The sequence below is a fragment of the Acinonyx jubatus genome, chromosome B1 (assembly GCF_027475565.1).
Source record: "Acinonyx jubatus isolate Ajub_Pintada_27869175 chromosome B1, VMU_Ajub_asm_v1.0, whole genome shotgun sequence".
Taxonomy (NCBI): domain Eukaryota; kingdom Metazoa; phylum Chordata; class Mammalia; order Carnivora; family Felidae; genus Acinonyx; species Acinonyx jubatus.
In genome coordinates, this window is record NC_069382.1 from 304,176 (window position 1) to 316,469 (window position 12,294).

Below are 12,294 nucleotides of genomic sequence, written 5' to 3' on the forward strand. Positions count from 1 at the left end.
CCCTCTTCCCGAACCATATGGAAAACCAGACACTGCCGGAGAGCGAGGACACCCCCGCCGTCCCTGGGGAAGGTTTCGTGGACTCGCTGGGACCTCGCGTGGGGCCCACTCCTTCCCCCCCCAACAGCGCCCCCTCGTGGGAGCCCCCAGCGACTGGCTGCAGTCCATCTGGGGAAGGGTCGGCTCTGCCCAGCAGGGGGCCGGCCTCCCACCTCCCCACTGGCGGTTACTGTGGGACTCGGGGTGGCCTGCCAGGGGCCACGTGACCCCCCTCCTCCCCAAACTCCGACTGTTTGATCCACTAAGGTCATTGCTGTCTTGGGTGCTTACCTGATTCCCAGTTTGGCTTCTGTGTCACTCTGGTGAGTCCTTTGCAAGGTCTGAGCCCTTACGTGCTTCCTGGAACAAGAAACTCCGACCCCCGGGTACCTCTGCTCGGGGCCTGGAATCAGTCCTTCTCCAAGGAGTCTGGGGGAGTTGGCGCAGATGTGTAGACGGCAGTGGCTCCTGAACGTAGGCCTGAGAGTTCGTGAGGAACAGGGTGGGCTGTGCTGTGTGCATGTGTGGACGCCGTCAGTACTCACCACGCTAGAAATTGCAACGGAGATACAAAGTATATGTTAGTTAACTTAAAAGAATAACAAACCCGTCATATGTTAACACAAATAACACATTTTAATGACAAGTAACTTTCATTTTCAAAAGCAAGCTCTTTGGCAAATTTACTATAGAGCGGGAAAAGTGAGGAGTATGTTAGTAGCCTTTCTGAATAATTATGGATAATTTTAGGCAACAGCAAAACCCAGTAAGTTGCAGATTCTTACAAGTCAGTTGCAAAGCGGAATAGGAAACCATGTCAATAACAATGATGGATACAGGTTTTCCAAAATTCAAGCTTCCAGGTGAAAATGTGAAGTTTATCACTAGCAACAGACGCTGTCCGTGTGCATTGCATATTACACATTATCACACGTAATTATGTATCACAGTCCATAACATGTACGTGTGTGTGGAGATGTAGCTAAAACGGTTGTTGGAGATGTAAATTCAGGATGAACTCCTAGAAGAGTAGAGGCCAGGCAAGATAGTAAACGCGGGGCTGTTTGCTGGGTATTTCTGGATTATCTTGGGGGCTGTGCTGTGTGATTCCAAAGGCTCGTCATCAAAGCTTTGTTGTGTGAAGCTCTTTGATTTCTTTCCAGTCTGGTCTGTGAAGTTGCAATCAGGTTCGAGCAAACTGCTCCTTCTGTGTATTTTTCCCTCCCGGACAACCAACAGAAAAACTGGTACAATTATATTTTTCATAGTTTCCTTTCCACCTGCACTGAAGACATTCAGGTGACCTTCTGTGGAAGGACTCCCAGTCAGGACAAAAATAGGAAACAGAGGCCAGCCCGTTGCCAGGCCGCATGCACCACCTGCCCCCAGCGCACGAATGTTTGCACAAAGTCCTGCTCTCAGGGGCACATTTGCGTGGACAGTCAAGCATCCCGTGTCCATTTTAGAACTCCCATGGGTCTCTGAGCCTCTCGCTACATTTTATTTTCTCCATTGAAGAAAACAAGACATGAAATTGTAAAGGTTTAAAGTCCGACCCAAAGCGTTTCTGCGCTTGGGTTAATTTGTCCCACCTGACAATCCTCAGTGGAAGGAAGATGGAAAACCAAAGCCCACGGTCACGCATGGCCATGGGCATCCTGCCTCCAACCCTCAGGGTCTCAGCACCTCCAATGGGTGAGCACACAGTAGGAGCTTACTCAGTGCAGCCTGCCCTGTACAGGCGACAGCACGTGAGTGGGCGGGGCGCTGGGGTCCCGCGGGGGTCAGGAGACCCCCCCCCCCCACCGTGCGTGCAGGTACCCAGCACACCGCATGCAGTGGGAAGAGCCGGATGGCCCCCCGCACCTGGGACAGCACCCAGGCCCCGCCCAGCTGGGCCACTGCTCCAGCCATCTCTCGGGCATGAGGTCGCCCTGCTCTTGACGGAAGGATCGGTGTCCCCGGCAGGGTCTGAACACCGCAGGCACCTCCTCACTGCGACAGCTCCACGACGTGGCCCCTGGGAGGTGAGCCTTGCCAGCTCTATGTGCCACCCTCAGCCACGCACCAAGGGCGGGGGCTCCATACTTCACAGGCCAGAGATGTGGTGGCTGCCCCTCGTCCCCTCTGCTGGGAGGCGCCTGCGGCCCCTGCGGAGCTTTCTCCTGGGTCTCTGGGCATTCGGCACCTCGGGCCAGCCCTCTTCTCCAATTGTTCTCTGCCCGCTACGGGCTGCCCCCTGCCCCCCAAAGCCCACGCTGAAGGCCCGTCCCAAGTGTGACTGTATTTGCAGGTGGGGTCTTTGAGGAGCCAGAGAGTGAGGTCACAGGGTGGGGCCGGGGCCCCTGGGCTGGTGTCCTTGTGCGCAGAGGAGGGACGACAGAGCCCCTGTCCCTGAACTCAGGCCTGGACGAGGGCTCACCGCACACCAGCCGCACCTCGGCTGCCAGGGCTGTGAGGAACAGACACCTGTTCCGGCCTCCCTGCCATGGTGTCTTGGCCAGGACAGCAAGAGGCTGAGAGCCCTTCCCCGTGGGGCCCTCTTCCTTCGCCTCTTCCTTAGCTGCTGGCCTCCTCTGCAGGCCCCTCCGCTCTGCTCCTGCACCCCACGGGCCTCCTCACTCCAGCCTGGGCGTCCTCTCCCTCGCCACGCACCCGCACCCGCGCATCCACACTGAGTCAAGTTCAGTGGAATCGTGAGACACAAGCCACATTTTATTAATGGATAGAACATGCCGGAAAGTCCCATTTGTCTTTTGTCAGTTTGCCAAGCGTACGGCAGCCAAATAACAAGACCATTAAAAGCAGCTCTTATGTCACAAGAACTGACGTGGGCTATTTATTCTGTAAAGCCGACTGTCGCAACGGCTGACAGATGACCGTCCTTTCCAGGCATCTTATGGGGACTGCGTACAGCATTTCCTCAGCGGTCTCGGCCTGCTGGCCACCCGGGTGAGGCCTGGCGACCCCTCCTCAGACCTCGTCCCCGCTGTTTCACCCTCTGTGTGGCACCCACTGTCCCGTATGGCTGATGCCACTCACACAGTTTGCCTAAAATGGACTTTCTGTTACCCAGCAGCACAGACATCATCCTCCTGGTCCAGAAGGTGCTAGAACACTGAGAGCGGCCCCGAGGAACGTGTGTTGCACGACCCTTCACGTTCCTCGTGGCTGCTCTGACCTCCTGCGGCCTCCGTCTCTGCTCTGGCTGGTTGTGGACGGTCACACTGCCCAGGACTTAGGCTGACGCACGTGTTAGTATTTATTTGTACACATGCGTGGAGTCTGCAGCGGGAAAATGAAGACGGCGGGGGTGGGGGGGGCGGTGAGCAGGCAGCAGAGACAGGGAGACACGGGGGGACGACCGGGCTGCTGGGGGTGTCTGTCCACATGCACTTGGGTGTCAGCCGGTCTCTGATGACAGGAAGTCTCCGCTCTCCCTGGTGCAGGGAGGGTGGCTTCCTTTGGGAAATGCCACAGCCTGCCTCCGGGGGGGAAGGCGGAGGTAGGGAGCGTGTCCGTCCGTCTGCTGCCTCTCTAGCGCCTTCGGCCCCCGGTGGCTGACATGCCAGAGCCGTGTTTGGGGCGGCGTGTTCTGCATCGGACCCCTTCCGTGCCAAGTATGAACAGTCACTGTGAACCCACAGCTGTCCCCAGTGCTGAAGGGCAAAGGTCGAGGCCGGGGGGCTGGAGGGAAGGAAACCCAGCGAGCCAGCTGCGCAGGAAGGTGGTAACGGTGACAGGGACACGTCCCGGAGGGTGGCATTGCCATGGTGGGGCCAAGGGGGCTTTTGCACAGGGTGTTTGTCCTCTAGGAATGTATTCCCTGAAAAACCCACTAAGGGGAAGAAGAGGGTTTAATATTTGGAGTCCGTGTTGATGATAACATTATTTTCTGGAAATTTGTATTTACACAGCCGAAAGGAAGATAAAATCAGGAGTGTAAGAAAGACATTCATTTGTGGAGGGTTTAAAAAATCTGGGCTGAGGGAACTGGAGTGCTGTTGTGTTTTCCTCAAATAAGAGACACCACCTGCCCAGGCTGACTCACTGATCTCAACTTCCCGGGACTAGGTCAGTAAATACTCTTTTCCACCTCCGCTCTGCAGCAGGTTCCGTGACAGGAGCGTCCCTTGGGTTAATCACATAATTTTTACAACAGTCCTTGACATCTGCATGTGCCAACTCATGCGTGTACCCACCAGACACCCGTGTGTGCTGACTCATGTGTGTGTATACACAGGACACCCATGTGTTCTCTGACTTATGTGTGCACAACCCAGGCATCTTGTGTGGCGGTCACTGAGAAGTGGCAGGGTGTCCCATGGGCAGTCGTCAGTATGATAAAGACTTGCCCGCATTTATTGCAGTGTCCTGAAGGTCCCCAATCATCAGTTTTAAATTGGTCAAAAGGGAGAGCATCCTGGGGGGTTGGGGGGGGGTGGGGCTGCATCCATCAGGGGAAGCCCTTTGGAGAAAGCTCAGCTCTTCCTAGATTCTTCTGCCAGGGTTGAAGGGGCCACTGCTAGGTTGGGAGGGACTCAGAGGGGTCTGTGGCTGGGACCTGGGGGTCCCCAAGGAGCTGAGAGATGTCCTGGCCAACAGCCAGCAAGGAAACCAGGACCTTGGTCCTAAACCACAGGAACAGAGCTCTGCCAACAGTCCAGGTCCAGTGAGACCTGGAGCACATGACCCAGGCAGCCCAGGCTCCTGACCCGCAGACACTGGGAGGGAATAAATGGATACTGTCTTAAGCCACTGGTTTGTGGTAGTTTGTTGTGCAGAAGTAGAACATTAACACACTGGAGAATATGCCTCTTTAAAGTTGCACACGATATTTGTGTGTGGGGGTGGGTAGGGTGGAAATGTGTATACTCCTTATTTTGGAGATGGTCTGATGCTTTCATCAGACTCTCTGAAGAGTGAGTGGCCCACATGAGGAGATCCGTTCCCTGGAGTAAGTGCTGGCCGCAGAAGAAAAATCCAGAATCAGCTAGGTGGGTGCAGGTGAGCTCAGGACAGCTTTTCTCTGAAAACACTGCAGCACCGGGGTCGTGGGGGGCAAGAAATGCTCACACGCACACGTCGTGGCCTCCTCTAGGCTCTCGGGCTTCAGGACTGCAGGAAAGCATGGGTGGGATTTTCTCCCAGGCACCACTGTCTCAATATTAACGAGCTAATAAATATTCCTCCCATTTCCTGAGAGCTTCCTTCTCTTTGCCATGATGGGTACGGTTCACAGAAAACAAATTACATGGACTCCACGAATACTGTGCACTATCATAAAAGATAAATGGATCTAATTACTAACCAACTTCAGCCCATGGGGATAAACAGATTATCGTATTTATGCTGACACATTAGAGACAGGATTTATTTGCTGTTGTTTTCTGGAAGAGGCATTCTTCCGTTTGGAATTAGAATGAGACGGAGCTGGCTGACCCTGACCATCCCACCTGTCAGATTCTGTCCCTGCTTCTCTGCATTTCCGGGTGTGGTCAGGAGCACACAGAACGTGAGACCCAGCGAGGTGTGGCAGGAGGTGGGGGACAGTTTACAGGGATTGTGTGTGGAGAAGGGAACCAAGTAAAGGGCCCTGTCTGCCAGTTGCAGGGTTTTCCTCTCCATCAGTAGTATGCTAAATGTAAATTGTTCATGATTAAAGGACACAAATCGGATGTTGAGAATTAATAGGAAAATTATGAATTTGTCCATATTTTCATATTGGCAGACACAGTTATTAACTTGCAGGCCTGTGGAGAGGGTTACAAAATGGCACACCAGAAAGTCAGGCTTCCTGAGGCTGGCCACGGGGTCCCTGAAGGCGAGCAGCCGACACCCACCTGCTGAGAGGTCCCTTGTCCCTGCAGGAAGGGGCCTGGCTCCTGGGTGTCAGGGGGAGAGGATGCAGTGGGTGGGCGGGACACCCATGCTGGTAACACTCCTGTCCCAGGGTGTGGGGGGCTGGGGGGGACGCCCACACAGGTGACACTCCTGACCGAGGGTGTGGGGGCCCATGCAGGTGTCCCGGCCTGGTCGGTGGCTCCGCTCACTGACGTTTGTTAAGCTCGGGAGCTTAACAGCAGCTACCTGCAAGCCGATGGAGCTCCAGAACTGGCAGCAAATCCTGGCTGTCCCAGTCTGCCTCCAGAAGGTTCTACTTAGTGGAACAGGTGTCTCTGAAGGACATCAGGGATGTGAGGGGAGGGGACCTCTGGAGAATGGGGGCATCCAAACTGGAAGGGAAGGAACAGAAAGAATGATCTCCTTCACCGATGAGATGATCCCATGCGCAGAAAACTTTGAAGAATGTGTGCACACACCGTGATTAGAGCTAATGTATGGATTCCGCAGGATATAAAACCAATATACAAAAACCAGCTGCAAGTCTGTACTAGTGACGAACAATCTGAAAGGGAAATTAAGAAAACAATTGCATTTACAATCGCATCAGAAAGAAAACAACTTAGCAATAAGTTTAATGGAGAGAAAGACTAGTCCACCGAATACTACAAAACATCAGTAAAGGGAATTTAGGTAGAGAAATAAATGGAAAGATGTCCCATGTTCATGGAGTAGAAGACTTAAATAACAGTGTTCAGATGATCATACCACCCCAAGTGATCTCCAGATCCCATGAAATCCCTATAAAAATACCAAAGGTGTTTTTCCTAGAGATAGAAAACCCAGCCGAAAATTCACATGGAATCTCAAGGGGCCCCAAATAGCCCAAACAATCTCGAAAAAGAACAAAGTTGGAGGATTTACACGTCTTAATCTCATACCTTCTACGAAGCTACAGTAATGAAAACAGTGTGGCCCTGGCATAAGGACACACACAGACCAATGGAGTCGAACAGAGAGCCCAGAATAAACTCTCACATACACAGTCAAATGATTTTCAACACGGGTGCAAGACCATTTGATGGGGAAAGGACAATCCCTCCAATATATGATCCTGGGAAAACTGAACATCCACACACAAAAGAATGAAATTAGACTCTTTTGTGTGTGGATGTTCAGTTTTCTATACATGTTCACACCATGTATAGAAATTAACTCAAAACGGATCAAAGACTTAAATGTAAGAGTTATAAAGAACTACAAAACTCTTGGGAGAAAACATGAGGGAAAAAGGATACTCGTCTGGCAGTTATTTCCTGGATACAACACCAGGCGCACCAGCAACAAAAGAAAACATAACTAAGTTAGACTCCATCAAAATGTAAACAATTTGTGCATCAAAGAACAGTAGTAAGAGAGAGAAAAGAAGTCACAGAATGGGAAAGAAACACTACAAGATCATTTCTCTGATAAGGGATGAATATCCAGAATATGAAAGGACTCTTATAATCCAATGACAAAGAGACAAATAATCCCATTCACTAACGGACAATGATATCAACTGTATTTCTCCAAAAAAGAGAATGGCCAACAAGGGCATGAGAAGCATTCAACATCAGGGAAACGTGAACCCAAACCACCGCGAGACACTGTGCAGCTGTCCAGATGGCCACTATCAAGGAAACAGGAAGTAACGGTGTCGGTGAGGATGTGGAGACCATGGTGCCTCGGCGAGGGGCTAGTGGATGTGGCACGGTGCAGCCTTGTGGGCGGCAGACTGGTAGTTCCTTGAAAAGTCATGCACGGAGTGACCGTCAGACCAGGCACTTCTACCCCCGGGAGGCGGGAAGACAAGTGTCCGCACGGTTGTGTGTGTGATGTTCGGGCGGCATCATTCACAACAGGAACAGGGGAAACATCCCAAATGTCCATCAACAGATGGCGGACCAGCAGAATGCGGTGTATCCATGCAGTGGAGCGTTATCCAGCCTTAAAATAGTGGCTGAGTATCCCACCCTTAAAAATGGCTAGTATGGTGACTTTGTGTCTATTTTACCACAATAAAAAATAGTTTTTCATAGACAGCCAATGATTTCCTAGTATGTGTGTCAGTTGATGGGGCGCCTGGGTGGCTCAGTCGGTTGAGCGTCCGACTTCAGCCCAGGTCACGATCTTGCAGTTTGTGGGTTCGAGCCGCGCGTCGGGCTCTGTGCTGATGGCTCGGAGCCTGGAGCCTGCTTCGGATTCTGTGTCTCCCTCTCCCTCTGCCCCTTCCCCTCTCACACTTTGTCTCTCAAAAAATAAATAAACATTAAAAAAAAAAATGTGTGTCAGTTGACAGATGTTTTAAAAACCCAGTAATCCCAAACATAGGTGACTGTCACCAGAACAATAGGAAAGATCAAACAGCAGGATGATGTTCGGGATTTTCTCAAAGTAGAGAAGAGGAAACAAGGAAGAAAATAACAAATTCAACTAGAGCCAAGCTACTGAAACCAGAGCATTTAATGTCTACAAGGTGTTCTTAGAACACAGACTTGCAAATACAAAGCAATTTAAGCTTCCTAAAAATAAATAACAACTTCAAACTGTAGTTTATTTAATAGAAAATCCATTTTCAATTTTTAGCAGAATCAGAAAAACAGGATCACTGTGTAGTAATCTGAGACAAGCCATTTCAGATAAGTGAAAAATTTCCATTTTATCCCAATTTCTCACTTAAAGTCTCAGATCGCATCTTGCCCGCTGTGCACAACACATGAATAAATAACATGGCGGTGAGGTCTTCAACGTTCCCATTGGGCTACGTTCCATTTGGGCTGTGAAGAAAACTTAGGGGATTCCGTCTTTTTGTACGCAGGAATCATGTCTCTGTCGATTTCATGTTTGCCTTTTACAGTTTCTGGCCAAATGTTAGCTCTTCTCAAATAGATGCACCGATTCTATTCACTGTTTCTCAGGAAGGACGTGTGTGATCCAGTAATTAAAGAAGGCCACGAGCACTCTGGCATGGTCTGCAAAGCAAACACAAAACAAAACCAAAAATAAAACCAAACAAGAAAGCCCCCGAATAAAAATGGTGACTTATCGTTTTGCAGGCATAAAACCTGCGATGGGCCTAAAACAGCACAACTCTGGCACGAAAACAGTGCTGGAAGGAACATGCCGCACGTGAGTCCTACAGGACACGGCACATCTGGACGTCCGAACTTCACGTGGGTGAGAGCCCCGCTGGTCTACAAGCTGTCGCGCCTTCAGAACATCCGGGTACGATATCATGTTGACCACCCGGGCTCCAGCAAGACCACAAGGCAGACTGGAACCCAGTGTAGACAGCCGTGTGTCACAGGTGAGGGCTGCTGGCAGGTCGGAAGCAGGATCCTAAGTGAGGACGCGGGGACACAGGTGCTGAGACGCGGGAGCCGGCCCATACACCTTGGCGCCCAGCCTGCCTCTGGCTCCACGGGCCCGTCTCCCGCCTCAGGGCTGGTCCGTCTTCCAGTGCAGGTTCTTCACAAGTGCCAGGCCTCCTAGGCACTCTGACACGTCGCAGGCCGCCATGCACAGCGGCCAGCTGACCCTCTCCAAGCAGGCGCTGTCCTAGGGAGCATCCCCCGCCGCAGGCCAAGTCGGACGCAGCCGGGGCTGCCGGGAGGTGCTGCTTCGAGCAAAGAGAGGCACACGGCCAAGGCCATTCTGAAGGCGCCCTTCTGCCTGGGACGGCAGCCTGACCCCTGCAGCCTCGTCTCCTCAGTGACAATGCTGGCCCCTCAGTCCCTTGCGAGGCATAAAGCAGGGTGCGTGACAGACACACAGTAGTGGCAGCTGATACTGGTGGTAACGTGTGCACGCGTATATGGTGAGATGTGCTTTGTCCGCACACTAAACACACACACTGAGCTTGCGAGGAGACTGTCCAGGGCCTGGCCACACGAGACATCCCAGCGTCAGGAACAGTAATGACTGAGCTGGCGGGGGAGCTCAGGGAGGACCCTACGCCAGCTTCCAGGACACCGCCACCCACGCCCAGCCCACAGACCACGCACCCGCTCCCCACACTTCCCACACTACTTCCAGGGAAAAGTCGGGGACAGACATGCCGTGTTTGAAAACAAAGCTTCACCGTTTACAACTTCTCTTTTTTAAAATTTTTCTTTTTATGTTTTTATTTATTTTTGAGACAGAGAGAGACAGAGCACGAGCAGGGGAGGGGCAGAGAGAGAGGGAGACACAGAATCGGAAGCAGGCTCCAGGCTCTGAGCCATTAGCACAGAGCCCGATGCGGGGCTTGAACTCACAGACCGTGAGATCATGACCTGAGCCAAAGTCGGATGCTCAACTGACTGAGCCACCCAGGCACCCCACTTCTTTTTTTTCTTAATTTTAATAAAATAGCTTGAAATAGAAACATTTTAAATGCAGGGGTGCCTGGGGGCTCAGTCAGTTAAGCGTCCGACTTTGGCTCCGGTCAAGATCTCACGGTTTGTGAGTTCCAGCCCTGCGTCAGGCTCTGTGCTGACAGTGTGGAGCCTGCTTGGGACTCTCTCTCCCCCTCTGTCTGTCCCTCCCCTGCTCACACTCTCTCCTTCTCAAAAAAAATTAATAATAAATTAAAAAAAAAAAAGAAAAAATTTAAATGTATATCCTACATACACAAAAGGGAATCCATTTTTAAGAAAAGTGCTTCATATGTAAGTTTTAGTTCTGCCAATCACTTAAAGTAAGTGCACTTGTAGACAAAACACGTCTGATGGTTTCAGTGTAAGAAACCGAGAGAAACATTTCTGCTAAATCCCCAATTACTACCGAAAACTCTTCTGACACGTTTCAGGGCAATGCATAAGAAAGGCCTCTGTGAGAGAAACACACAAAAAAGTAACAAAAACATTTTAAATGTAGTTTATCTTCTTCTTTTTTATTTTGGAGAAAGAGTATAAATGGGAGTGGGGGAAGGGCAGAGGGAGGGGGGGAGAGAGAGAGAGAGAGAGAGAGAGAGAGAGAGAGAGAGAGAGAGAGAGAGGAGAGAGAATCCCAAGCAGGCTCCACATTCAGCATGGAACCTGACTTGGGGCTCAATCCCACGACCCTGGGATCATGACCTGAGCCGAAATCAAGAGTCAGATACTCAACCGACTGAGCCACCCAGGTGCCCCCCAAAATTAAAAAATTTTTAAGTGACTTATGTTTATCTCACAAAAACTTCATATTTAATTTAATAAAACTGGCTTTTCACAATTTGAGAAACAACTTCTGGAAATTTAAATTAGTTAAATGCTCAGTATAGGACAACCAACAATGAATGCGGACCCTGGATTGAGCTCTCCGAGGAAGCTATGGCTGCCCCGTGCCCCGCGAGCCCGGCTCCTCAGCAGAAGGGCCCTGAGGTCTGTCAGCCTCTCCTCCGCTGCGATGCTGCCATCTTGAAACCCCTCCCTTCAGGCTCCCCCTGGCCTCCCCCTGCAGTGGCCCTGGGCGGGGTCTCCAGCCTCCATCCTCTCTGTTCCGTGAAGGGCCTCATCCTAAGTCCCCCAGCTGGGTGTCCAGTCAGCATGTGACCCTGGCTCCCAAGGGTCCCTGTCTCACCCCGAGTGTCACAGCTCATGACCAGCCACCAGGCTCTTCCGGGGGTGCAGGCCCCATGCCTGGTCGGCCGACGATGCTGTGGGTTCCACCTGCACAGCCGACCTGAACCTACCACACCTCCGGACGGCCTCTTTCAGCCAGAGCACAATCAAAGCCCCCGGCCTCCCACTCCGGACACTTCACTCTGGTCTCAACCCGACAGCTGGGGTCTTGCTCATGCCTTGGCTCGACTTTGCACCGGGGCCGGCACCACGGCCAGGCAGGCCTCTCTCCTGCCTGTCCCCAGCCACCACCTGCTCCCACCACATGGCGCCCGACGCGCTCCATCCCTGCGCATTTGTCCTCGGCTGCAAGAATGTCCCCTCCTGCGGATTTCTTTCTCTGCCGGCTGCGGCCCCAGTGCATACATGACGTGTTTCACGTCCTCATCCCGTCTTCGTCTCCCCGCCGGGACACCGTGCCCAAGGGCGGGCTTTCGCCTGCCCAGGTCTCTGAGGCTACGGCAGCTGAGAGCAGAGAGGAGCAGAGAGGGGCAGGGAGGGGCTCCAGCAGCCAGCTCCACCAGGACCGGGGCTCGGTGACCGAGCCCCTCAACGTGAGAACGAAGGCTCGCGGTCCCATCACTCACCCGACCTCGGAGGCGCCTCCCTGCACTCGCCTGTCCTTTCTCCTGATGGGATGTCTGGGCTCCGGGGTGCAGCCCGAGCTTTCGAGCTTTCTGGTGGGACCACCATCACGGCTACTTTGGCATTCCCGCAAAGAAATCGGCAGGCCCCTTTTCGTTCGTGCGTCTGAACACATGTCCAGTGCCTGTTTGGGGTGTGCACG

At 52.3% G+C, this 12,294-nt stretch overlaps 1 protein-coding gene across 3 annotated transcripts in view; it reads right to left on the reverse strand.

Moving 5' to 3' along the window:
- Nucleotides 1-12,294, reverse strand: part of ERICH1 (glutamate rich 1) — a 71,363-nt gene that overhangs the window by 11,088 nt on the left and 47,981 nt on the right. The window contains exon 6 of one of the 3 annotated variants that reach the window (XR_008295767.1): nt 331-588. Coding sequence is in view for 2 of the 3 variants with exons in the window: in XM_015065694.3 (XP_014921180.3) it covers nt 8,830-8,897 (68 nt within the window). In the remaining variant the exon portion in view is untranslated. Of the gene's footprint in view, nt 1-319; nt 589-8,370; nt 8,898-12,294 lie in introns of those variants that run through there. The other 2 variants (XM_027049953.2, XM_015065694.3) reach the window with 2 other exon arrangements.